Source organism: Lepus europaeus, chromosome 14 (assembly GCF_033115175.1).
Source record: "Lepus europaeus isolate LE1 chromosome 14, mLepTim1.pri, whole genome shotgun sequence".
NCBI lineage: Eukaryota > Metazoa > Chordata > Mammalia > Lagomorpha > Leporidae > Lepus > Lepus europaeus.
Genome location: NC_084840.1, coordinates 4163607 through 4191487, shown reverse-complemented (window position 1 = coordinate 4191487; position 27881 = coordinate 4163607). Strand labels below are relative to the sequence as shown.

The 27881-nt window shown below is 43.3% G+C and overlaps 1 protein-coding gene across 2 annotated transcripts in view; it reads right to left on the bottom strand.

Annotated features, from left to right (window-relative positions):
• Positions 1–27881, bottom strand: part of PLA2G4A (phospholipase A2 group IVA) — a 150518-nt gene that overhangs the window by 101160 nt on the left and 21477 nt on the right. Inside the window, exons 2-4 of one of the 2 annotated variants that reach the window (XM_062211524.1) lie at positions 24130–24213; positions 19036–19138; positions 6184–6265 (exon numbers count right to left, since the gene is read on the bottom strand). In XM_062211524.1, coding sequence (XP_062067508.1) covers positions 6184–6265; positions 19036–19068 — 115 coding nt within the window. In that variant the 5' untranslated portion in view covers positions 19069–19138; positions 24130–24213. The remainder of the gene's footprint in view (positions 1–6183; positions 6266–19035; positions 19139–24129; positions 24214–27881) is intronic. The other variant, XM_062211525.1, reaches the window with a different exon arrangement.

Here is a 27881-nt window from a genome sequence, read left to right as displayed (position 1 = left end):
GCAAGAAATGCTCCAGGACTGAGAACATGTGCTGTCCCTGGGGACTTCTCTGTGTCACTCAGAGCACTAAACAACGCTCCTCCGCACACAGACCCACCGCTGCCTCTCATCCCAAGGCTTACAGAGAGACTGCAAGCTGAAGCTCCTTTCCCCAGGGAATTAGCAACAGTTTCTGTTGAGAGGTCCTCTGAAGAAGATTAAAACGGGGCGTAACGCTGGGAGAACTCAAGCTACCTTCCCCCAAAACTCTTCAGGACTGGGATTTTCATGAGTTTCTATACATATGGGGAACCCAGTCTTCCTGCCCATGGTGCATGGCAGGGTAATACCTAAAGGATGGCTTTGGAGTATGGACTTCAAGCACTGTCACCTGAGAATGGTGACAGGGTGACTGGGATGAAGTGTGTTCTCTCTCGGGAAGACCAGATTACTCTGGGAGGCATTTCAGTATCTGTCAAGATGGAAGGCCAGGACCCACGACAACAACACTTAACAGAAGGCTGGACAGCAATGGTGGCCCTTGCCAAGACTTCAAGTGGGTCCCACTCCCAACTTGCAGGCAAATCAAAATGCCTGGAATTCATATAGGACTGACAAAAGGGAGATCACCCACACTCCTCCTATCTGGTCCAGGGAGTAGGGGTGCAGAGTCAAAATTCTTTGATGTAGAAAACTCACACAAGGTGAGGTTTCACAGACCTGAGCATAAACATGGAGAGGACCCACACCACAATACTGTGTTGACTTTTAGAGCAAAAGCTCCATGGGGCTACAAAGACATACAAGGGTACCACAAAAAGTTCATGGAAAACACATATTAAAAAACTAGGGGCTGGTGCTGTGGCGTAGCGGGTAAAGCCACTGCCTGTGGTGCTGGCATCCCATATGGGCACCGCGGTTCAAGTCCTGGCTGCTCCGCTTCCAATCCAGCTCTCTTCTATGGCCTGGGAAAGCAGAAGATAACCCAAGTCCTTGGGCCCCTGCACCTGTGTGGGAGACCGGGAAGAAGCTCCTGGCTTCAGATCAGCGCAGCTCCAGCTGTTGCAGCCAATTGGAGAGTGAACCAGCAGATGGAAGACCTCTCTCTCTCTCTCTCTCTCTCTCTCTCTCTCTTTGCCTCTCCTTCTCTCTGTGTGTAACCCTGACTTTCAAATAAATAAATACATCTTTAAAAACATAAACAAAAACTATGCATGGATTTCAAAACTTCTGCACCAAAATAAACTTGTCTTTTAATTCTATTTTTCATGAACTTGTGAAGTATCTACATATAAAGCAACACAGCAAAAATCAAATATTTTTTGCAAATCTTAGTATTCAGTTACTATTTTAAATATGGACATGCAGCCAAAGCCGACTTGTAATGGAACCTGCAGTCATCTTACGCTCAACACACACCCCTCACGTCCCAAAGCCCATGTCAGAGTGCACAGCTCCCGGGAACTGCAGCTGCATGTGTTCCTTCTCTCCACAGGGCTCTGAGGTGGTAAAACCCCATTTCTTCAGGAACTCCCACAAGAAGGCACATGGCCTAAAATGCTGTAAAAGTATCCGGGGAGGGGCTGTGTCACAGCAATCAACATGCCACTTGGGTTCAAGTTCTCGCTCCGCTTCCGATCCAGCTTCCTGCTAGGGCACACCTGGGAGGCAACAGGTGATGGCTCAAGTACTCACGTCCCTGCCACCTACTCGGGAAACTCAGACTGAGTTCTGGGTTCCTGGCTTTGGCCAGGTCTAGCTCCAGCTGTTGCAAGCATTTGGAAGTGAAGTGAGCCAGCAGATGGAAGATCTCTGTCTCTCTCTTTTTCCCTCTGTGCCTTTCAAATAAATATACCAAAAAAAGTGTTTCACTCTGTTTGAATCACCCTGGTTTTGTACTACCATTCTCTGCCAGCATGTGAAAGGGGATGTTTTCAACAGCAATACAGAGTAACCTGAGCTTCCCGCAGGCCACGTGCCTCTGTTACCTCACAGATCTGTCACTTCTCACCCACAGCTCTGGCAGCGAAGAATGAACTAGTATTCCACAAGTTGCAGTGATTAAAAGTGAAGTTGAGAGTTACATGGAGTTACACACTCCATGTACCAAATACCATCTAATCACAAGTTAAGCTGGGGGGAGCATTAAGCCATATTAAAATACTTACAGAAGATATCTTCATGTATATGAGGAAAACAGCTATCTGTTGAACATGTGCATATATGGATCATTCCATACACTTGAGCATTTGACTTTAGCTAAGCACTGTGATCTTTGGAACAATAAAACATGCATGTTCTTTTTCCATTGCTGGAAGTCTAGTATGATCATGGTTCTAGTATAATAGAATTTCAAGGACCAGCATTCTGGCACACCTAGTTAAACTGCCGTTTGCAAAACCAGCACTCCATATCAGAGCACTCTCCATTCCAGCTCTCTGCTAATGTGCCTAGGAAAGCAGTGGATGATGGCTCTTTGGGCCCCTGCCACCCACATGACAGACACAGATGGAGTTCCAGGCTCCTGACTTCAGCCTGGCCCAGCTCCAGCCATTGGAGACATCTGGGGAGTGAACCAGTGGATGGAAGGAGATCTCTCCATCTCTCTCTCTTTTTTTTTTTTTTTTTTGACGGGCAGAGTGGACAGTGAGAGAGAGAGAGAGAAAGGTCTCCCTTTGCCGCTGTTGGTTCACCCCACAATGGCCGTCGCGGCCCGCGCACTGCGGCCAGCGCACCGCGCTGATCCAGAGGCAGGAGCCAGGTGCTTCTCCTGGTCTCCCACGTGGGTGCAGGGCTCAAGCACTTGGGCCATCCTCCACTGCACTCCCTGGCCACAGCAGAGAGCTGGCCTGGAAGAGGGGCAACCAGGACAGAATCCGGCACCCCGACCGGGACTAGAACCCGGTGTGCCGGCGCCGCAAGGCGGAGGATTAGCCTAGTGAGCCACGGCGCCAGCCTACATCTCTGCATCTCTTTCTATCTCTCTGCCTTTCAAATAAATAAAAATTTTTTTAAAAAAAAGAATTTCAGAATTATAAAATGTAATTGTAATACAGATCTAAAATGTTTTTTCTATCGCACACCTAATGATCATGTGGTGAGTCATTAATTACATATATTTATTAGAATTTTAAAAATAAGAAGTGTTAAGGATTTTACAGTGATTTCATTTTAGAAAGTAAAATCAGAAAAACATTAAAAACCTGAAGACATGTATTGTATTTTGAAACATTTTAAGTGTTTGCTCTGCTCACAAGCTCTGTGCACCTCAGGGAAGCAAACAGAAAACCAGACATTGCCTGGACCCACATGTGCCTGAACCCAGCAGTAGTCCACAGATGAGCGAGGCCTGCAAGACGTGTAGGTTACAGACGCAGAGTGCTCCCCTATACCTACTGAGCCAGATCTGCATTTGAATATTTAAAAAAAACAAACCAGATCCACTCACAATCCTACAACTACCCTCAGAAGAACTAACATGGACCATGATAATTCTACAGGGATGAAGAGTCCAGTGTCCCATGAAGGCACCAAAAAAGAAACCTCAGTACACAGCCACAGTTAGGTATGAAAGAACTCCAACGTCTGTATACATTTTTTAAAAAGATTTTATTTACTTATTTCACAGGTAGAGTTTTAGACAGTGAGAGAGAGAGACAGAATAAGGTCAAAGCCTCGATCCTTCCTTGTTACAGCTCCCTGTAACTTCTCAGAAGTAAAGTGGCTGTCACGGGCAAGTCCTCCTCCAGTTAGACGAACCTTGCCATTAAATCTCTTCTCCAAAACTCCCTTTTGCTTCTTCCTGGCTGCCTGCAAGAACTCACAAAGCTGATGTAACAGACTGGCAACAACTTCCTTCACCCCCAAATGCTATGCAATGTCTCAAATAAAACAAGAGTAAATTACAAATTCTGCACAAAATAGTTTAACAGAGCAGCCTTGCGGGCCCGTTCCCCTGCAGCAGTCAGCAGTCAACCCGCAGTGGCTCTTTTTTCTACGGATGCTTCATTAGAAAGAGAGCTCAGAGGTCTCACCCGCCTGTGTTGTGCCCCGTTCTGTGTGATGAATGACTCTCTCGGGCTCGGTTTTTCAGTATCCCTGCCAGTGCTGACTCAGGTTTGAGGTGGTCCTTGCAGCTCATGCTCTGCCCTGCACTAATAATGAATAACCTGAAGCCCCCAGTGAAAGCTGCTAAAGAATCTGATTCACCCCAGCGGAAAGAGACCCTAGGAGCACAGCGTTGCACCTGCTGGGAAGCTCATCTCCAGCAGTCACATCGCTCGTCTCTGGGACAGTAAAGAGCTGCCGCTGCTTTGTCTAAGAGATAACAACCACACTGGCAAAGGCAAATTAGGCCTGTCTTTTGCAAGCCTGATGAGTTGTTGGCACAGTGGTAGCAGAATGAACAAGGGCTTTTCTAACAATGCCACCTTTTCAGCAGTAGGTCTGTGTCTTTAAGTTCAAGGGGACACTACTCCTAATACAGGATTTCAGATGTGCTGCTCTTTCAAAGGAGCCTTCATCCAGTGAGCTCTTATCTACAATGAAGACAATGCAAGGAATCCTAAATGAAAATGAGAATAACCTAGGAAAAGCATCGGCAAAGGAGGGGTCAGATCCGAGATAAAGCTCAGAATACAAAGCTTTGATCCGGACGCCCCTAAGGCAACTGCCAGTGCACCCCTCACCCTCGTGAAAGCCACTGCTCATCCAAATGCATGCCATTAGATGCCACCTCTCATTTCTCCCCTCACCTGTGCTATTCCCCACCTTCCTGGACACTGCAGTCCTGGATGGCTTGGGCGACCTCACCTTCTCTCTGGAGTGTCTCCCTGTCTGTGGGCCTTTCATTGCCATTTCAACAAGCTCAAGTCCCTCCTATTCTCTGGAAACAAAATAATATTCTGTACACCCCTCCCCCTAAATATATTAAGTGCACTACAGCTAAAATATTTTTTAAATTCAAAAAATCAGTCACACCACCTGCTGGCTAAATGCTGCCAATCCGGTCTCAGTGCTAGACCTTGTCCTACTGGGGCCTTTCACCCTGTTATGTCCCAAGCCTGCACCTGGGCTGGGTCTTCTCCAGCAAAACTGGCCCGGTTACTTCCTACGAACTCTGCCCTTCCTCCCCCTCTGAGTGGACCCTTTCCTCTGCCTGGGAAGTCTTGCTCTCATCGCAGCAGGGAAACCTCCCTGAGTCTGACTGAGAAATGACAATCTGGTTCTTCCTCCAAAACTTGTCTGAAAGTTGAAGTGCCTGTTCCCATATTTTGGCCGTAGTCTAAAGGTTCACCAATTCATCACCATAATCTTTGAACTTCCACATCCATGAACCCCAGCCAGCTGAATAAGATGAACAAGGAATACTTGTTTTAAAGCATGAAGAACACTGTCGACAAGTCAAGTCAACAGTATTCTCGGCCTGCGCCATGGCTCACTAGGCTACTCCTCTGCCTGCGGTGCCGGCACCCCGGGTTCTAGTCCTGGTTGGGGTGCCGGATTCTGTCCCGGTTGCTCCTCTTCCAGTCCAGCTCTATGCTGTGGCCCAGGAAGGCAGTGGATGATGGCCCAAGTGCTTGGGCCCTGCACCCGCATGGGAGACCAGGAGGAAGCACCTGGCTCCTGGCTTCAGATCGGTGCAACGCCAGCTGTAGTGGGCATTTGGAGGGGGAACCAACGGAAGGAAGACCTTTCCCTCTGTCTGTCTCTCACTGTCTAACTCTGCCTGTCAAAAAAAAACAAAAAACAAAAAAACAAAAAACAAAACAAAACAAAAAAAACCAGTATTCTCAGGCTGGGGTTCACAGCATCTCAGGCTGCCATAGACAAGTTTCTATAGCTGTGTCCCACATCATCTACACATTCAGAGGCATGAGAACAGGAGAAACTGCTGCTTTTTAATCCTGTATGTACCACAGCTTCCAGCGTGCTGAGGTCCTGACTCCGCACTCCTCCCAAAACAGAACGAAACAGAATCTCCTTGAACCGCAGAGATCTACATGTCATAGGAGAGTCCAGTGTTCTCGGCTCACGTACAGCCAGGGTAAAACGCGTGCTGACAGAAAGCTGCATCAGAACACTGCTCAGAGAGCCATCACTCAAAGATCTGCACAAAGGCAACCACAGCTGAGGAAGGCACAGCTCCTGGCTGTCCAGGAACTCAAGCCACTGAAGCAAACGGCAAAGCAAGCAGGCACTTACGCATGTCACCGAAGGCCCCCTTTGTCACTTTGGTGGCACGTAACACCACGACCGTGAACTTGTGGGAATACTGGTGCTCCACCTGCAAACAAATGACAGTTGATTTAAAACAAGCTCTGGCTTCCTTCAGAATAACTTAAAAAGTTGTCGTTGAAAATCCACAGCACACAGACCAGAAACATGCTTTGATCCTACGGCTGGTCCCTCTTTTGCCTTTCCCTTCTCTCCCACCAGAGAGTCATGGAGAAGTCTGGATCCCACTTCAAACTGTCACGACAGCTCGACTGTTGGCCCTTCTCTGCTGTCAGGTTTGTGCTGGGGAACAGATGGAAACGAGCACCACAGGCATCCCAGGAGCACAATCAGGCTTTGTGCTGGGGTGCCCGGCTCAGAGCAAGACTGCCTCATTTAGGTTTGTTTGTTTTTGTTGTTGCTGTTGAATGGAATCCATTATAAACTATGAGTAGCGATGTTATAAGTCTCTGTTGGCCCAATAGGTGCATGCCATAATAAATATTAACAGGTAGAAGGCTATTTTAAACACCGCACCTAAGTGGAAATTAGTTATCAGACAACCTTCCTCACTAACACAGAAAGGGGAAGCAGGAACTCAGTTCTCAGAGCAACTGGAAAAGTGAAAAAGCCCCAAAGGCCCGAGTGTTTTCTGTTTTAATCTTAGAAAAGCCTGCCACACTGAGTTTTAAGAGGCTGCTTAATTGGTTAAAAAGTCCATAATTGATTGTAAAAGTGGCTAACATACTTTCAACAGTGAGAAGTGAGTGATTCAACAAGTGTAAATAGCAAAGACCAACTCATAAGCCACCAGTGGCAGTGGGACATCAGGGCCAAGTTACCCAGCTCTCAACAGCTGCTGAGGAGTTCACTATGCACAGAGTGGTCAGTGTTCAGATATACAGCACAGCACAGCACAGGTACGAAGAAGAGGTGAAGTCACGCATGAGGGACATGACCTTGTTCAAGAGAGGCAGAGAAGCATGAAAATCTTTCAAGATGATGCTTATTCAACTTTATTTTCAAAGAGGAGTGTCTTCAACGCTGAAAAGTTCTGATTAGCCCAGGTATTGCTCTACATAAAGGGAAATATCAATTATAAAGAAAATATAAATGTTCCAAAACTTGAGTCAAGAAAAAGTATCAGGAGACATTTAAAAGGTCTGGAATTGAAGGAAAACGAAAAGACAACTTATGAAAACGTGTAGGATGAAGTGAAAGAGGTGCTCAGTGGGAAATGCATAGCTATGAACACACTACTACAAGTGAAGAAATATCTAAAATCAATAAACTAAGCTTCTACTCTAGGAAACTAGAAACAGAAATCAAATTAAATTCAAAGTAAGCAGAATAAAAAAATGGTAAAAATTAGAGAAGAACTCAACAAAATCCAAAAATAGAGAAAATTAATGAAACCACATTTATTTGGAAAGATCAACAAAATTGATAGCCCTACCCAGGCTAAGAAAAATACAGAGAGGACACAAATTAATATTAGAAATGAAAGAACAGATCTTATTACACACCTCATAGATATTAAAGGGCTAATAAAAGGAATATTATGTATGAACAACTCTATGCCTACAAATTTGATTACCAAGAAGAAATGGCCTAATTCTTTGAAAGAGACAATTTATCAAAACTCACCAGAAGATATAGACTATCTGAATGGCCCATTACCTACTACTACTCAACAAAACACTAACAAATTGGGTCCCACAGTATATAAAGGGAATGATGAACCATGACCAAGTGGGATTTGTTCCAGGTATGCAAGGCTACTTTAATGTTTGAAAATCAGTTATTATAATCCATCATATTTACAGACTCAAGAAGAAAAAAAATATTACCATCTCCATAGTTGCATAAAAAGCATTTGAAAAATTAAATACACATTGATGATGAATTTCAGCAAGCTATGAATATACAGGAACGTTCTCAAATTGAAAAATATCATCAGAAAGTCAACAGTCAATATCATACTTAATTGAGAGACTTAGAAGACTTGGCACAAAAATCACAAAGCAAAGCTACCCCCTTTCTCCTCATTCCTTTTCAACATTGAATTAGAAGCCCTAGCTGATGCAGGAACAAAAAAAAATGAATAAAGTATAAGAAGAAGAAATAAAACCCTTTGTTTACAGATGACAAGTTTATCTATGTATAAAACCAATAAAATTGATTTTTTTAAAATTGGAACTAATAATTATTATAGATAAATCATTTAAAAGTCAATTGCTTTCCCATATACCAGTAATAAACAACTGGAGTTTGAAATTATAGGGCCAGCGTTGTGGCATAGTGGATTAAGCTTCTGTCTGTGACACCAGCATTCCATATGGGTGCCGATTTGAGAACTGACTGCTGCACTTTTGATACAGCTCCCTGCTAATGCACCTGGGAAAGCAGCATAAGACAGCCCAATTTCTTGGGTCCCTGCACCCATGTGGGAGACCTGGAAGAAGCTCTGGGTTCCTGGCTTTGGCCTGGCCTAACCCCAGCTGTTGCGACCATTTGGGGAGTAAACCAACAAATGGAAGATTCCTGTCCCCTTCTCTAACTCTACCTTTCAAATAAATTTTTTAAAAAGATTTAAAAAAAAAATTAAGGACACAACATCATTTACATTAGCATCTTCAGAAATGAAATACTTAGTTATAAATTTAGAGAAGTATATACAAGATCTATATAAGGAAAACTACAAAACTCAGGAAAGAAACCAAAGAACTAAATAAATTGAATGATATTCCATATTCACAGACAAGAAGATTCAATACAGTCAAGAATGTCCTTTGTTCTTTTTTTAAAAAAAAAGATTTATTTATTTGAAAGTCAGATTTACACAGAGAGAGGAGAGGCAGAGAGAGAGGTCTTCCATCTGTTGGTTCACTCCCCAGATGATTGCAATGGCCAGAGCTTCTGGGTCTCCCATGTGGGTGCAGGGGCCCAACAACTTGAGCCATCATCCACTGCCTTCCCGGGCCATAGCAGAGAGCTGGATGAGAAGAGGAGCAGCCAGGACTAGAACCGGCACCCATCCGGGAAGCTGGCACTTCAGGCCAGGGCTTTAACCCACTGTGCCACAGCAATGTGTCACCATGCCATTTGTTCTTGACTTGATCTATTCAACACTGTACCAGTCAAAATCACAGTAACCTATTTTATAAATATGATAACTGATTTGAAGACTTACAGGGCAAGACCAAGAATAGTGAGTGCAATGTTGAGAGACAGTAACAAAGCTGGAGATCAGACACTATCTGATTCAAGACAATATAAACTGCAGGAACCAAGAAGTGTGATATTGCTGAAAAACAGGCAAACAGACTAATGGAAGTGAAGACAGAGTCCAGAAATGGACATACATGGTTAACTGCTCTTTGCCAAAGAAACGAGAACAGTTTTATAATGGGAAGAAACCGTTTTCTTTAAAGTGATGCTATAGCAGTTATACAGCACATTAAAAAAAAAAAAAATGAATCCAGAGAAATGGTAAGGAGGCTTGAAATACAATGAGAAAATATCCTGAAAGCCCAATTTTAGGTTTAATTTCTTCCACCGAAGAGACCTGCTAAGTAGTAATTATTATATGTAACAATGATTCCCTCCCCAATATATATAGATCTATATCCTAAAACATCTAAAAGTATATGAATTTTCAAATATTCTAGAATACCAAAAACTGCATGGATTTACAAATGCCTAAAAACTCTCCTGTAACATAAAATTGTGAGACATGATTTTATCTATTATTTAATAGATTATTAATAGATTAATATTAATAGATTATTAAATAGATTTTTGAAATTGCTACAAATATATTCATATGTCAAGCGTTTATTAATAACAAACAGTAATAGGACTCAACGATTATGAACTCTACACTACACATACTACTAGATACCAAGTCTCATTTAATCTTCTAAACAGTACTATAACATTGGTATCATTATTTACATTTATAGATGATTAAAGTGAGAATCTGAGAAATTAAATTTCCAATAACTGACAAATTTTAAATAGCCAACTTTATTATAATCCAATGCCTTTACTCTTTCTACATTCTTTTACTTACATAGATAATAATGATACCAAAACCAATAACTTTAATTAATAGTAATAGTTTGTTTCCACTTATTAAATATAAATGGCCATATGTAATTTATCTGTAATATCTGTAATTGATCTAAAGACCTAGTAATTGAATTATTTCCTGTAAATCCATCTAGTTCTCCTTTCTAAACTGCTTTTTTTTTCATCAGCCTCAATTCTACCCTCTTATTAAACGAAGTACTCATACAGTTCACAGAAAATATGGACAAACTGATCTCTTCCTTGATTTTTATAAGATGATTTTGGGAAACACTGTGAGGTTTCAGATCACCTATAAATTATTTTCAAAACACAAGTGTCAAAATGTATAGCTATCTCTTTCTAAGAGCTATAAAGATTAACAAGGGATTGTCTTTAAAGTACAATGCGCCTTCCTGGACAAAGTTTTCAGTTTCAGCCAGTGATTATCCAGATAGTCTTTTTGATACTCCCTTGCCATTCTCCTAAGGTTCATAGAATTTCAAACTTGTCCAGACAGGGCTAGGTTCTGACTTGGATAGAGAACTTTTGGTTACAGTTCAGGGATGGTGCCAGAGGAAATAGTATGAGTGAATCCACAGCCAGTGTTCCCCAGGGGAAACCAATGACTCAGGACAATGATAGTCAGTGGTTGGCAGAGAACGATGCCGTATTTCAATTGAGATGTCAAATCTAAGCTCAGTCCACCGACTTAGTCACCAAGAGTAAATTTTTCCTTCAAGTCTTGGATTATCTGACTTTGAATGTCATTCTTCACCCATCATCTTTTCCATGGTGAAAACCAAGACCCTCTTTTCTTTTCATATTTATAATTTCTCAGTCATAAGGAAAGAGCTACTGCATAAAATTCATCCTGGAGAGTTATATCTGTAACTAAGATGATTGGGGACCGTAAAAAAGCACCAGTCCACTTGTACCAAGTCAACTGGATGATTTTATCAATTTGCCTAAAAGTCTATTGTTACAAGAACCAATAAAGAATTATAAGATAAATCTTATGGAAGAGAAGGTAGAGTCTAGCTGAAAATGCTATTTTTTCATCTTCTTAACTACCGTTACCTAATTTTAACCCAAACTAAAACTATAGACTATCAGTATAATAAAGATTACAGAATCCTATTACCGAACCCAGAGATTACGATCAACAAAATCAACAACAGGCAACTTCAAACAATCTCAGAAATGTTTTAAAAATATAGTTCCATTGATGTCAAATATAAACAGGGATGCCTTTTGTGATTAGGTACTTATTTTCAGTTTCATTTCCTAGTGTGGAATTCCATTCTAATACAATTCAGAGCACAGACATTGTGCTAAGAGTCACCCACATTTTTCAAAGAATAATCAACAGTATCTAGTCTTATTAGTATTTAGTTAGAGTCTACAATGCTGTCTCACTTGCATTAAGAATTCTCAGTCATGGGTTGGCTATGTACACAAATGAATGCTGGAAACACCTAATTTGGCAACAGAGTTTGTTGGCTCTAGCAGACCTCATTATAATCAGAAACAGGACTTGAGATTCTTCTCTCTGAGCAATGATGTTGCCACTTAGAGGTATATGAGATCAAATTTGGTAATGTATCTGTAAAAATGAAAGTAAACACAGAATATATTCTCATTGCAGCAAGATTTTTAAGTCCTATTTGGATGAAGATTACAGAAGAGACTGATCTTGCAGGGAAAATTAGTACAAGAAAATATTTAATGTAGACAGCTTGGGTCTAAAATCTTCCTTTACTCAAGACAGCTTGAGTTTACAGTGACTATTGTATCTCCAAGATACTTAGAATGAAACTGTCACCCAAACTTGGTGCACTTAAAATGGAAATGCAATAGAGATTCCAATCCAGTGGAAATTAAACAGCTGCAACTTCACAAAAAGACATCTCAAGCTCAGCCTTTCCAAGCTGAATACTCCTGAAGATATCTTCACTCCCCTGGGGGCAGCGATGGGTGAGGGCAGGGCTGGGAAGGACAGGTACACCCTCACATTCCTGGGGGAGCTCACTGGACACATCAGGAAAATGTCTCCCACAGTCTCCAAGACACTTTGGGGGCAGTCATATTTGTTTGGTTTAGAATTCCTGGCCCGAGTGACATGCCATGGCCCTTCAGAGATATGATTGCACACTGATGATTCTCAGAGGAAAACCTTAACATTAGCAGAGCCGACAGTAAAATGGTGACAACTGAAGCCCCAGATGGCATCTTCGGTTCTGCGCCCATTGCCATCTTGTACAATAAGCTTCGAACTTAAGCCCAGCCTGGCTTACTAGAAGTCAGGTGACCAAATGGCCCAGCCCAGCCGTAAGCGTCAGCTCCATCCCTACCCTAACGGGATTCACTGCTCCCACCTCCTTACCTCTGCGAAGCTATAGAAGACCTGTTCTCCCAGTACAGGCTGCTGTTCTCTGGTGTACAGGGAGGCAACCTGTTGGGTTCTGCGCACCCCCTTCCCCTGGCAATAAACCTGCTCCCTTACTCTGGTGTTTGATGTGTTTTGTGGTGGCCTTTTACCAACACATTCAAAACCATGTCTACTCTAAGCGACTTCTTAAAAACTTTTCATTGCCTTATGTGTTCCTTTTATTAAGCAATAAATAAAATATTCACAACTGAAGACCACAGATACACAAAAGAAGGACATTTGCAATAAAGTATCTATTTTTTTTAATCCTAGTTTCCCAGTTTTCTGCCTTGGTTTCTCATCTGTAAGATGGTAATCATAATATTACCAACGTCACAGGATTTTTCTAAAATTAAATTATTATCTATAAAGTACTAAGATGGAGCCAGTGTTGTGGTGTAGAGGGTAAAGCTGCCTCCTGCAACGCAGACAGGTGGGTGCTGCTGTGAGTACCAGCTGTTCTACTTCTAATCCAGCTCCCTGCTAATGCACCTGGGAAAGCAGAGGAGCATGGCCCAAGTGCTTGGGCCCCTGCAGCCACATGGGAGACCTGGAAGAAGCTCCTGGATCCTGGCTTCGGACCTGCCCACTACAGCCAATTGCAGCCATTTGGAAGATACCTCCCTCTCCCTCTCTCTCTGTACTCTTTCAAATAAATAAATCTTAAAAAGCAAACTATGAAAAGTTTTTAGTATTTCATGATCATAATTGTTTCTATTATTATGGTAATGTGAAATGAGATGAGATTTTCTTATTCTCATCACTCAGCATTTGATGGGAGGAATCCTTCTTTTACTTATGAGTGAGCAGCGTAGGCTCACACTCTTCATGGGGAAAGAACTGGGCACTGAAACTGTCTTAAGAACCAACACTCCAGCCATGGACAGAGGATCAAAAGGACCCTCAGTACAAATCACGATTCCAAACATTAGAATTTCACATAGGGAAATCTTGACTGCCAAGCTTGGGGGACAATTTTCCCCTAAGTGAAAATCTTGTAAAATGGGACAATTATCTATCTTGTTGAGATTATCTGGGGATACACTTGACTGAATGTAGAAGTAGTCAGGAATTTCACAGTGTGGTAATAGCAGATAAAAAATCCAAATGACCACATCCCACTGAAAATAATTTTTTAAAAAATTGATAACAATGTAAAAAAAAAAAATGAAGAAACACATTCCTGAAAGTAGCAAAGACGGGCCGGCACTGCAGCTCACTAGGCTAATCCTCTGCCTGCGGCGCTGGCACACAGGGTTCTAGTCCCGGTCGGGGCGCCGGATTCTGTCCCGGTTGCCCCTCTTCCAGTCCAGCTCTCTGCTATGGCCCGGGAAGGCAGTGGAGGATGGCCCAAGTGCTTGGGCCCTGCACCCACATGGGAGACCAGGAGAAGCACCTGGCTCCTGGCTTCGGATCTACGCCGTGTGCCGGCCGCAGCGCGTTGGCCGCAGCGGCCATTGAGGGGTGAGCCAACAGATAAAGGAAGACCTTTCTCTCTGTCTCTCTCTCACTGGCCACTCTGCCTGTCAAAAATAAATAAAAATAAATAAATAAATAAATAAGCAAGTAGCAAAGCCGTAACAAGATAGGAAAACGTGAACTACCAGGACAGAGGCAGAGCTCAAGGAGCTCACAGCAACCCAAGGTGGTGGGCTTGGCTTTGCCCTAGGGGCACCAGCTGACCCGGAAGCAGGAAGACTGAAGGACTGGGGCTCCAGAGGGATTCTGAGAGTTTTAGGATAAAGACTCCAGTGACCCGCACTGCTGGCCCCAGTGGGAAGCTTCACCAAGACCAAAGGAAGAGCGGCCCTTCCTGGCTCTGGATTCCAGCTGCCCAGAAAACCACCAACCTGAAGCCAGGCTTACATGTACGCCAAGCTGCTGGTTTCCCTAGAACCCCGCCAGAGGCACGTGAAGCTCTCTTCAAAGGACCGAGTCAGTGGAGAATTTGCCATTTTATCGTTCAATGCACAATCAAAAGCTGCTGGGAAAGTGAGGAGGCAGGAGACCAAGATTACAAACCTGCATGATCCATTAACAGGCACAAAACCGGGCCAGTCCATAACACAGCTATACCACGTGTACTATGCTCAACGATGTAAAAGTCAAACTGAAACATACACAGAACTGAAAAACCGTAAAAACTGGCTGAGACAGTTTTTTCTTTTAAGGAACCAAACAGAAACTTGTGAACAGAAAGATAAAAATGTGATGACCTTCTAGACTTCTGATCTGTGTTCTGTGGTCGAGAAGCAGAAAGATAAACACTGCCTTCAATCCGTGGGCTTCAGCCTCTGGAAAGAGGCTGGGCAGGGCATGGCTGCTATGAAGAAGGCAGTTGTTGATCTTCCCTGGCACCTGAACGGGCTGCATGGCGCCCAGGTTAAGCACTGTTTCTAGGTGTGTCAGTGAGGATGAGATCGGCCTTTGAGCCAGCGGCCTCACTGAGGGAGACCACCCAGTGTGCTTGGGCACCATCTAATCCTAGCAGAGCAAAGGGCCGGCGGAGGAAGGAGCTCATCCTTTGCCTCCCACCTCACCATTCGAGCTGGGCCATCTCCTATCTTGTGCAGCCCTTGGACTTGTACTAATGCCACGGGCTCCCCTGGTTCTGAGGCCATCAGATTAGGAGTAAATTACACCACCTGATTTCTCTCCTGGGTCTCTGGCTTGAGCAGCCACTTCCTAGGACTCCTGTCTCCATCATCATGGGGGCTAATTCCTGAAAATTACCTAATACCTCCTATTGCTTCTGTTTCACCAGAAAACCCTAATCACTTCCTCTACCTCACTTACGCTACATTGGGTAGTGTTCACCAAAGACAAAATGAACTACGTCCTCAACACTCACTCGCTGTGTGCGGACTACGTGCCTCAACACTCACTCGCTGTGTGCGGACTACGTGCCTCAACACTCACTCGCTGTGTGCGGACTACGGCCTCAACACTCACTCGCTGTGTGCGGTGTGGACTATGTCCTCAACACTCACTCGCTGTGTGCGGACTACGTCCTCAACACTCACTTGCTGTGTGCGGTGTGGACTACGTGCCTCAACACTCACTCGCTGTGTGCAGTGTGGACTATGGCCTCAACACTCACTCGCTGTGTGCGGTGTGGACTACGTGCCTCAACACTCACTCGCTGTGTGCAGTGCGGACTACGTCCTCAACACTCACTTGCTGCATGTGGTGTGGACTATGGCCTCAACACTCACTCGCTGCGTGCGGACTACGGCCTCAACACTCACTCGCTGTGTGCGGTGTGGACTATGTCCTCAACACTCACTCGCTGTGTGCGGTGTGGACTATGTCCTCAACACTCACTCGCTGTGTGCAGTGCGGACTACGTGCCTCAACACTCACTTGCTGCATGTGGTGTGGACTACGTGCCTCAACACTCACTCGCTGTGTGCGGTGTGGACTACGTGCCTCAACACTCACTCGCTGTGTGCGGTGTGGACTACATCCTCAACACTCACTCGCTGTGTGCAGTGCGGACTACGTGCCTCAACACTCACTGGCTGCGTGGGGTGCGGACTACGTCCTCAACACTCACTGGCTGCGTGGGGTGCGGACTACGTCCTCAACACTCACTGGCTGCGTGCGGTGTGGACTATGTCCTCAACACTCACTCGCTGCGTGCGGTGTGGACTATGTCCTCAACACTCACTCGCTGCGTGCGGTGCGGACTACGGCCTCAACACTCACTCGCTGCGTGTGGTGCGGACTACGTGCCTCAACACTCACTCGCTGCGTGCAGTGCGGACTAAGGCCTCAACACTCACTCGCTGTGTGCAGTGCGGACTATGTCCTCAACACTCACTCGCTGCGTGCGGACTACGTCCTCAACACTCACTCACTGTGTGCGGTGTGGACTACGGCCTCAACACTCACTCGCTGTGTGCGGACTACGGCCTCAACACTCACTCGCTGTGTGCGGACTATGGCCTCAACACTCACTGGCTGCGTGCAGACTACGGCCTCAACACTCACTCGCTGCGTGCGGTGCGGACTACGTGCCTCAACACTCACTCGCTGTGTGCGGTGCTGTGCTTTTGGGACAATTTTTCATACTTCTGACTCCCCAGTGGCAGCATCTCACCTTCCAGCTTCCCTGGAAATTTGTTAGTTGGTTAAGTTTCAAAGGAATCCTTTGTGCACATAATAATTTACTATTTATAGGAAGCAGACACACCAGGAACTATTCATACATTTTTCCAGAAGGGGCCGCGTCCGAGTGCTCATGAGCACGTAACTGGTAAGACGAGAATCTCCGCTGAACACTGGCTCTTTGGCTGCTTACCCGATGGGTTTTTTTTTTTTTCCCTCTTATGTTACTGTAATAATCTAGAATGAAACCTTTCTACAATTTTTGGTAAAATTTCCTGCCATCCTACAATGACATTTTCTAAATATCATTTGGACTTTGGCAGGCAGTCAGGCTAGGACACCTGTGTGGTTGTCTGTCTCTATTGTGTGTATATGTGTGTGTAGTGGGGATGGCATCTATGGCTCACAGGTGCTAAAAAGAGAGGTGAGTTTTTTTGTTCCAGGGATATTTTCAGAGTAAAAAGAGGAAATTTCTATAAATGTTTTATACCTGACCTCTCCTTGTAAGCTGACGCCTCTTTGATCTTAAAAAAAAAAAAACCGCAATTCCAAAGGTGCAGATATCCTTAAGGTTGCAAAGCACAACTCCTGACACAGGAAACTCAAATGCTGTCATGCACAGATCAGTCCTCTTCCCACCACCTTTTCAGGAGCCAGCGCTGGTGGGAACAGGAGAGCTGGCCGGCTGCAAACTGCTGCAGCAGCCCACAGGACTCTCCAACTCGTCCCTGCATCACAGCTGTGCTGAAAAGGAGTGGAGTTCTCTGTGCCTGGAGAAAGCCAAAACCAGACTGGCCCCTTGGGCACCAACTGCTCCTTGCTGGTTAGCTGGTGCGATTCCCTTCATCTCTCCTTTGTGCCGACACTCTGTGTGGACTGTGCTCACTCATGTATTTTGAAAAGTATATTTCTATGAAAACCAGAGCCAGAGTCTTGTCTCACAATAACAGACATCCAAACATGTGCACACAGTTTTCTGTTTTATATATATACATACATACACACACACACACACAGACAACAAAAACAAAGAACGGACAAAACTGCTCTTGGGATCCTCATCAGTTTAAAGGGCTATGAGTTGAAAGACTAATTATTGTCTAGCTCTGATGTTGGAGAAAGTAAAATGTGATAGATGCATGGGATTTTTTGCATGTTTCATCATAGGAAGATGTCACACAGGTAATTACTACAGTCCAAATCTCTCTCTCTCTCTCTCTCTCTCTCTCTCTCTCTCTCTCTTGCTATCTTAGCAGGGCAAATCAAATGAGGTTGGAAAAAAACAGGATTTTACTTCAAGTTAAACAGTCCTGTGGGTTATTTCTTAATATCTATTTAAGCAACTTCCAATCTATATAAACCTAATTGAGTCTCAAGTGTTGAACTGAGCAAGGAAATCTATCCTCTGTTACTTATTTTCAAGGAGCAGAGAGAAAGACAGACAGACAGACAGAGAGCACTCCCATCTCCTGGGTAACTCCCTACATGCCTGCAACAACCTGGGATCTCAATCCAGGTCTCCCACATCAGCGGCAGAAACCCAACTACTTGAGGCATCACCACTGCCTCCCAGAGTCTGTGTTAGCAAGAAGTTTGACTCAGAAGCCAGAGCTGGGCATCAAATCCCAGTACTCCAAGGTGGTGTCTTAATCAGCCTGCATAGCTACCATGCTAAATACCCACCCCTCTTCTGTTTTTTATTACAAGAGAAATGAGTACTTCCAATGAAGTTTGGAAAATGACATAGTAACATCTGAATTACTCAACTCTTTACCAAAAACAAACCACTTGTAGAAAAATCTGTTTAAAAATTGAAAAGGGAAAATTTACAGAATTAATTACCTTTGAAATAAATGCCAAAATGTAACTCTGAATTCAGAAATCCTTTTATCTCTTCTCCAAGTCATGTGAAGGGTCTAACTATGCAGGCTGAAAATTGCTAAGTGATAACTACATATTTTATTGTCCCATAAAAGTTCAGTATTGCTACAGTTGTTCTGCTATTTTTTTCCTTGTCAAGTTGCTCTTTTCTGGAAACTTACAGTAATAAAAAGAAGCGATGAGCTAGTTTTATTTATTGTAGCCTATCTGGACCACATTAAGGTCATATGAGTTCATGAACAAATCCAGGGGTTGTCACAGAGCTTTACCAGCAAAACCAAAATACCGATACTCAAAAATATGTCTGTCCCCTCCCAGAGAGAACATATAAACAGTAAGTGACTTACTATAATGTGCTGATAAGGATCTATAAATGACATTTTGGTTTCAATTACAGGAAATCTTTCCACACTTCAAAGTTCTTCTCTGGCACTCGAGCTTCTTCAAAACCTACAAAATAAACAGTCACTATTGTTCAGTTTCCTCTTGGATGCAGTTCCAATATTTAAGTGATGACAAGTAGGTACCTTGAGAAGCCAAAGAACACCCAAGGGACCAGATGGACCGAGTTCCCTAACTGTGTATATGAATGAGTGTGCACATAAACGGGGAAAGAGAAACTCATTTTTATATCACTGTTTAATTTCTATATTTATTCTGTGCGTAATTATTAGGAAACTAGGGTTTGCTTTTTCATTTGCCAAGCATTTTATGAAAAACTCATTGAAGTTACAGAAAGTCAAAAAAATTGTTTTTGTTGTTTATAATTAAATAGCCACATGTCTTTGCTTGTTTCTTCAGTTGGTCGGCATTACACAAATTCACAATAAGAAAGGACGACTTTTTCACCTGGACTATTTGTTAGGAATTTTAAAAATTTAGTCATGTTAAATTGAAACTTTAGTACTGCCATTTTAAAGAAATACTTGTTCATTCTAAGGTGTCAGTTTAGTTTGGAAGCAGTTAAAATATTTTAATAAAAAATATTCTGTATAGCTTTTTAGCCTCACAATTATGTAACATTATTCAAATTAAAATAAAAGCTATTCAATGAACATTTGTATTATTCCATCATAGACCCTTTTTAAATTTTATAAAATAATACACATATCTCAGCATTCTGTATTCATATCTAATTTGGAACATCTTTTCAAATATCATTATTATTTGTTTAGTTGTAAATTTTAAAAATGTTTTAGTTCAAAATAAATCAAATTTGTTTTCATTTTTAGATAATTTTTTAAACATCACCAAAACTCATTTCCTTTATCATTTATTAATGTGAAAAATGTGAAGCGATATTATAAAAGTAAAAAATCACCCATCACCCCCTATTTAAAATTTATAGAAAAAGAAAATTCGTCTTGTCTTCATTCTAGCCCATCCAATCAAAATGTCACTGGTGGGGAGAGGGACATTGCTTTTCATGTTAAAAATTGCTTATGTTAATCAATTACTTCTTATTTTTATCTTTATGTCACCCATTTTCATCACCCTAACACTGTGTACAGCATTTTAAATAATTTTTTATCAAGATGAGGTCAAACCATCATTTTGATTTTATCAGAATAAATCACTATAATCTCTTCTTGAATTTGCCCATTTTAAAACTCATAGAAAATTTAATAGCAACATCAGCCAATCAGCAATTGCCTCAGTCCTACACGTTGACTACCTGCTCCTCCAAACCCATGCTGGAGTTTACCTGTCAATGCCACAGTGCTAGGAGGTAAAGCCTTTAAGAGAGGGAAAAGGCCAGGAGAGCCCCACCCTCAGGGATGGGTTTAGTGACTTAACGAAAGCACTCAAGGAAGTGGGTACTTCCCCCTAGACCCTCTCACTGCCTCTGCCATGTGAGGATCCAGCCTCTCTCTCCTCTGAAGGACACATGCCTCGACCTCTGAACATCTCAGCCTAAGAGCAGTAATATGTTCTGTGATGAATGTCTCCAGTCAGAAAGGAAACTTGAAACCTACTCCCCTGTGAAAACACATGTTCAGTGAGTTTCTACTCCTTTGGTAGAAAGTCTGAAATCCTTAACTTGGTCTACAGCTGTGGCTTTCACATCTATTCACTGTAAACCAAAACAGGAAGACCTTTATATTTCACAATGTAATACGAAGACACTTACACACATGTGCAGAAATAAAATATAGACGAGCATTTGATGTGAAACTCTTACTAAGAACAATGTACCCGATTTGTGTTCTATTTCATTTGTTTAAACAGTGGTAGTAGCTCACTGAATCGATTCCACCACTCACTAACGTCCTTTAAAAACTACAAAGACTTCAAAGTTGGATCCCATCCCTTTCTCCAGCCCCATGGCTCCCATGCTACAGCCACAGTGGATTTTCTTTTCTTTCTCCAAATGTGCCAGGCTCCACCTGACTCAGGGCTGTAGCCCAACTCTTCCATTCATCCATGTATTCAGCAAACATTTAAGCCCTAACTCTCAATGTCAAGCATTGTTTCAGGAACTGGAGAGGCAGAAGTGATGAATTAGATAGCATCCCCTTCCATCCTGGACCTTGCATTTCTAGAGGGTAGTCACAAAACAAGTAATCCAAGAACAAAGCACTAGAGAGTCATAAAATGATGGAAACAGCAAAGAATAACCTGAAGCTGGGCTCTGGAAAGCCACAGAGGGAAAGGAGGGCCATGGTTAGGGGTGCTGGAGCACCAAGTTCTGGGCAGGCAGTTTGAAGAAGTGAAAGAAGACATGTGACTGGTGAATGGTGACCAAAAGCAAGCTGATGAGGCTGGAAGCATAGACAGGGGCAGGCCTTGGAGGGCCTTGGAGGCAACCACTGTTCACCTCGCTAAATCAGCCTATTCTTCATGAACTGGCTTAAGTCCAAATAGAAGAAGTGCTCTCCATTTCAGAGTGTGCTCTGGGCACCTGTCCCAGATCTCGTCTGCACCCTGGACTCCTGCTCCAAGCCTGTGTTCCACAAGTCACCTTTTCTCAAAGATCCAAGGATGCATGAAGTCAGGGACCCAATTCATCTTGTCGATAGAGTTCACAGTGCACAGCACCGTGCCTAAAATATCTTAAGATCGGGATAAAATCTGTGCTGTGTGTGGGTCGACAGATAGTATTCTCAAGGCAAGGCCAGGTTATGCAAGAAGGGAATTCACAGCATCATCTTTTCATATCCTGAAGGTCAAAGGGTATTAACTATCAATCTCTACTATTAAGAAAAAAAAACAGAACAAGTGAAGTTCCAGTGGGGTGGGATTAAGTCTGAAAACACTTCAAGGAAATCAGTTGCTAGGGCCCAAAGTTTGTTGTCAGCAACTTCAGTTCTGCTCACTTCTGGCCATTCCATTATAACCACCTGTTGACCACCTAAGTAACTGGGCATCACTGTAACCTGAAGCCAGACTTGGAGGGAAACTGCTCTGACATGAAAACCCAAGGTGAGAATATGCTAAGATATTTCTGATGCGACTTTCCAGGTCTGGTTGTGTGTGTGTGTGTGTGCGCGCACCAGATTATTAGGTACAAGATAGCTAGATGCTAAACAAACATGACTCATGGCTTTAATCTTTTAGTCCTTCTTTTGTTCTTTAACGCCATGCAGCACTAACTCTTCTCCCGCCTTGATGAAACTTCAATCAGCCTCAGAACCTCTCTGCTAACTCTTGGATCTTATTTAAGAAAAAAAAAAGACTTTGGAGCTTGACACACCAGCTGCACTTAGCATTGAAGTCTCTCTTCTCCCCAAGCTGGAGCCTGTTGCAGGCAGGGCAGGGCGAGGTCACAGACTTCTTCCCTCCTCTCTGCCCAGTCTAACCCTTCCAAGCGCGATGAATCTGGTTTTTTGCTGCTCATGGTTGGAGAACAAGGAAGGGAAAGAGATTTAGGGTTCGAGAAAGTAGTTACTTCCAGGCACTGCTTTAAGCTGGCTTAGTTTTCTCCAGGGACTAGTACAGGTTAAAGTTCTTCCTTCAGGGTTGATTTGTATAGATTCTTCTGAGACAACCTATGGTTGAGATCTCTTCCTTGTGTGCCCTGACTTACGCAAATTCAACTTTGCTCTAGCTGGGGACTTGTGTTTTCTTTGACATCCCCAATGCGTCTCATGGTCCACTTCCAGGATTCTTTTTCTGAGGTCCTTTCACTCCACTGTATATCTTGAGTAGGACTTAAGAATCATTTCCAGAATTCTCTTTAGTCTATTTTCCAGAATTCTCTTTTAGTCCACTCATGTTTTCCTTCTCCCAGAAGACTCTGAGAATGCGATCCTTTCCAAAATGAAGCTCTCTATTCTACTACATGTGTCTCTTTACAATTCTCAAGCAAAACCAGACATCAGCGGACACTAGCAGACACACATTGAATCCTGATGAGATTGTGGGCAGTCTCCTTAAAGGCCTTCTTTGGAACGGGAGGTTAGCAGGTGCATTCCCCCCTACATTTCTCCCCAAGGGCAGAGGGATTTACTCACTGTAGAGCTCTCCAGAACAAACAACATTCAAAAACTCTTCCAAGGTTCTCCCTTGCTACACTACCTCAGTCCTTTAATACTTGTGACGTTGTCAAGTTTTAGATTCATGTAATTTTCTAGTTCATCTGCTCACTACAAAATATAAAGGGTAGGCTGCTTCACAGTGCATTATAGTATTTTATATATTTAGAGTGTTGACAAAAGCTTCCATTTTAAGGTTAAATACACAGGTGGACCAACTTCCAAAATGAGCAGGGGACCTGGAAAATCTTCTCTCCAAAAAGCACTGAAGAAACCAGGAAGAATTATCACAACCACTTAACTCTGGAGACCGACCAAGGGACATACAACAAATGGAAAGTATTTATTTCTTTAAATCTACTAAATCTCAACAGCAATTGGAATCTGAGGGTTACTCTCACCCTGTTCTAATTCCACAGCTCAGAAACTCTAACATGAAGGCAGGTCAGCCTAAGAACTCGTAGCTCAGTCCCTTTGTTGGTGGTACTGGGGTGGGGGTGTGGGGCAGGGTGGATAGAACTGTATTTGGAGCAGGCATAGACAACTCCATGTCCAGAGTATTGTCCAAAACAACACAGAACACTCACTCTGTTCTATGGAATGACGTGCTGCCTGGTTGTAGAGTTGAAAATAAAGTGAACTGACATCTTTAACAAACAAACAAGACCACAGAGATCACAGTACCAAATAATCAGGGAAGTCTAATGCTGTCTGGTTGGGACCAGCAACAGAACAGGAGATCGGCCAGCAATGTAACACGGAGCTCTGAAGAGAGAGACAAGCTAAGAGAGCCTTGCTAAGACCTAACTTATTCCTGGAGAGCTAGAAAGCTGTGCGTATTCAAGCAAACAATAAGGTCTGGGGAACACAGAAAATGAAAACAGCCTAGGACAGTTAAACTCCCTGAACTCCAAAGCATTCCCTAAGCCTCATACATATCAAATGGCAGAGGAAACGCATACTCACTGGAGATGTTTAAGCCGATCCTTAGCCACTCGATGACTGACAGCTAAGCTGTACTGACCTGGAGGTGACCTTAAGAAAGCAGACCTAAAAGCGAAAACAAACCAAGAATTACGGAATAAACTCTAGGCTCAGCAGTTAAAAGGCTAGCTAGGACATCACATATTGGACTGCCTAGGTTCAAGTCCGGACTCCATTTCTTTTTTTGTTTTTTTTTAAAGACTTATTTATTTGAAAAGCAGAGTTAAAGAAGCAGAGGCAGAGAGAGCGAGAGCATGAACGAGAGGCCTTCCATCTACTTGTTCGTTCCCCAAATGGTTGCAAAGGCTGGAACTGGGCCGATCTGAAACCTGCAGCCTGGAGCTTATTCTGGTTCTCCCACGAGGATGCAGGGGCGCAAGCACTTCGGTCATCTTCCACCGCCTTCCCAGGCACACAATCAGGGAGCTGGATCAGAAGTGGAACAGCCAGGACTCAAACCAGCGGCTACCTGGGATGCTGGCGCAGCAGCCAGTGGCTTTATCCACTACTCCATAGCGCCAGCCCCGGAACTCCATTTCTGATTCCTGCTTCCTGCTAATGTGCACCTAGGGAGGCAGCATGTGACGGCTCAAGTACTTGAGTCTCTGACACCCACGTGGGACACCCAAATGGAATTTCTGGCTCCTGGCTTCAGCCTCGCCGAGCCTCAGCTGCTGTGAGCATTTGGGAGTGAACCCGCAAACGGAAGATCTCTGCCTGATTGTCTCTCTCTCTGAGCTTTTGAATAAATATTATAACAAATTTTTAGATAAAAGAACCTTTTTTAAAAAAGATTTATTTTATTTATTTAAAGAGTTACAGAGAGAGGTAGAGACAGAGAGAGAGAGACAGAAAGAGGTCTTTCACCTGCTGGTTCACTCCCCAAATGGCCGCAATGGCCAGAGCTGAGCTGATCTGAAGCCAGGAGCTTCTTCTGGGTCTCTCACGTGAGTGCATGGACCCAAGGACTTGGGCCATCTTCTACTGCTATCCCAGGCCATAGCAGAGAGCTGGATAGGAAGTAGAGCAGCTGGAACGTGAACCAGAGCCCATATGGGATGCCAGCACAGCAGGCCAGGGCTTTAACCCACTATGCCACAGTGCCAGCCCCAAAAATAAGAACTTTAAAAGAGGGAAATTGAACAAATATATCAGAAACTGAGCACTTTAAAAGAGTCCTTAGAACAAGCTGAGGAAAGTTACTAAAACAGACAAACTGAACAGGAATCTTCCCAGGAAAAGGATCAAAATCCAAAGTCACCACAATATAATCTACAGCATAATCTACAAGTTAATACATCACTTAAAATTTACAATTTTTATTTTTTAAAAGAATTATTTATTTATTTGAAAGAGTTACAGAGAGGATGGACAGAGATCTTCCATTGGCTGGTTCACTCCCCAGAAGACTGCAATGGCCAGAACTGGGACAGGCCAAAGCCAGGAGCTTCTTCCAGGTCTCCCATGTGGGTAGCAGGGGCCTAAGCACTAGGGCCATCTTTTGCTGCTTTTAACAGACCATTAACAGGGAGCTGGATCAGAAGCAGAACAACCGAGACACAAACCAGCATCTATATGGGATGCTGGCATCGCAGGTAGAGGCCTAACCTACTACGCCAATTTACAACTTTTGAAAACAGCAGGGGCCAGTGCTGTGGCATAATGGGTAAAGCCACTACCTGCAACACCGGCATCCCATATGGGTGCCAGTTCTATTCCCGGCTGCTACACTTCTAATCCAGCTCTCTGCTATGGCCTGGGAAAGTAGTGGAAGATGGCCTAAGTCCTTGGGCCCCTGAGCCCAAGTGGGAGACCCAGAAGTAGCTCCTGGCTCCTGGCTTCTGATCAGCATAGCTCTGGCCATTGCGGCCATCTGGGGAATGAACCGGTGGATGGAAGACCTCTCTCTCTCTGTCTGCCTCTATGTAACTCTGCCTTCAAAATAAAAAAAAAAAAAAAAAAAAAAGGCCGGCACCTTGGCTCAACAGGCTAATCCTCCACCTAGCGGCGCTGGCACACCAGGTTCTAGTCCCAGTCAGGGCGCCGGATTCTGTCCCAGTTGCCCCTCTTCCAGGCCAGCTCTCTGCTGTGGCCCGGGAGTGCAGAGGAGGATGACCCAAGTCCTTGGGCCCTGCACCCCATGGGAGACCAGGAGAAGCACCTGGCTCCTGCCTTCGGATCAGCGCAGTGCGCCAGCCACAGCACGCTGGCCGTGGCAGCCATTGGAGGGTGAACCAATGGAAAAGGAAAACCTTTCTCTCTGTCTCTCTCTCTCTCACTGTCCACTGTGCCTGTCAAAAATAAATTTTAAAAAAATATTTAAAAACAGCAACAATAACAGGAAAGGATGAGCCATACGCAGGGAAACACAGTTAATACTGACTGTCTCTGGGGAACTCCACATGTGAACTGAGATGACAAACATTTCACATCATCTGATACACACGTCAGAAAACCTAAAGTAAACCATGCTTAGAAAACTAAGAGAAACATAAAGAATATCAACAAACAGATACAGACATTAGGAAAGAAAGAATCAAATGGAAACTCTGGAGTTAAAAATGCAATAACTGGAATTTAAAAGTTTACAAGAGGGAACCTGAGTTAAACTGACAGAATCACTGAACTTAAATATATAAGAATGGAAATTATCCAACCTGAAAAACAGAAAGAAGAAATAAAGTTCTGGATGAAAATGAGCAGAGTCTCAGCTGTGGAGACAACATCAAGCATACTAATGTACACATGAGCAGTGTTCCAGAAGAGAAGACAAAAGTAAAGAAAAAAAATCTAAAAATACAATGGCTGAAGATTTAACAAACTTAACTGAACACTCAACGAAAAAACCCAAACATTCCAAGTGGGATATACATGAAACAATAACCAATCTTTGGATAGTCAGTGAGGAAAAAGAAGGGGCCAGTGTTGTGGCACAGCAAGTAAAGCCACCGCTTGCAACATCGGCATCCCATATGGGCATCTGTGTTTAAGTCCTAGCTGCTCCACTTCTGAGCCAGCTCCCTGCGAATGGCCTCGGGAAAGCCGCGGATGATGGCCCACATGTTTGGGCCCCTGCACCCATGTGGGAGACCTGGATGAAGCTGCTTTGGCCTGGCCCAGTGCTGGCCATTTTGGCCATCTGGGAGTGAACCAGCAGATGGAAGATCTCTTTCTGTCTCTTCCTCTCTGTCTGAAACTCTGACTTTCAAATCAATTAAAAAAAACTTTTAAAAAGAGAGAGAGGAAAATTTTGGAGCAGCAAAAGAAAAATTGCTCTTCAAATACAAAGTAATCAAAATAACTTTAACAGATGACTTCTCAACTGAACCAATGGAGACCAGAAGGCAGTGGGATAACACATTCAAAGTGTTCAAAACACAAAAATTTAACCCAAGAATACTAGATCAGCAAAACTACCCTTCAGAACTCAAGGAGAAACACATTCCCACACCAATAAAAAACAGAGAATCTATTGCTAGGATACGAGCATTACAAAAATTAGTAAAGAAAATTCTTCATGCTGAAAGAAGTGCCATTAGACAGTAATTCAAATCCACACAGAGACAGAGGGTACCAGCAACATTAAGAATATGGACAACTGTAAAAGATAGGAAAAACATTTTTCTACTCTCAACTTCAGTTTCATATATATATATATATATATACACACACATATATATATATGAAATATATTGAATTTAAATATATATGAAAGTTAATGTATAATATATAAG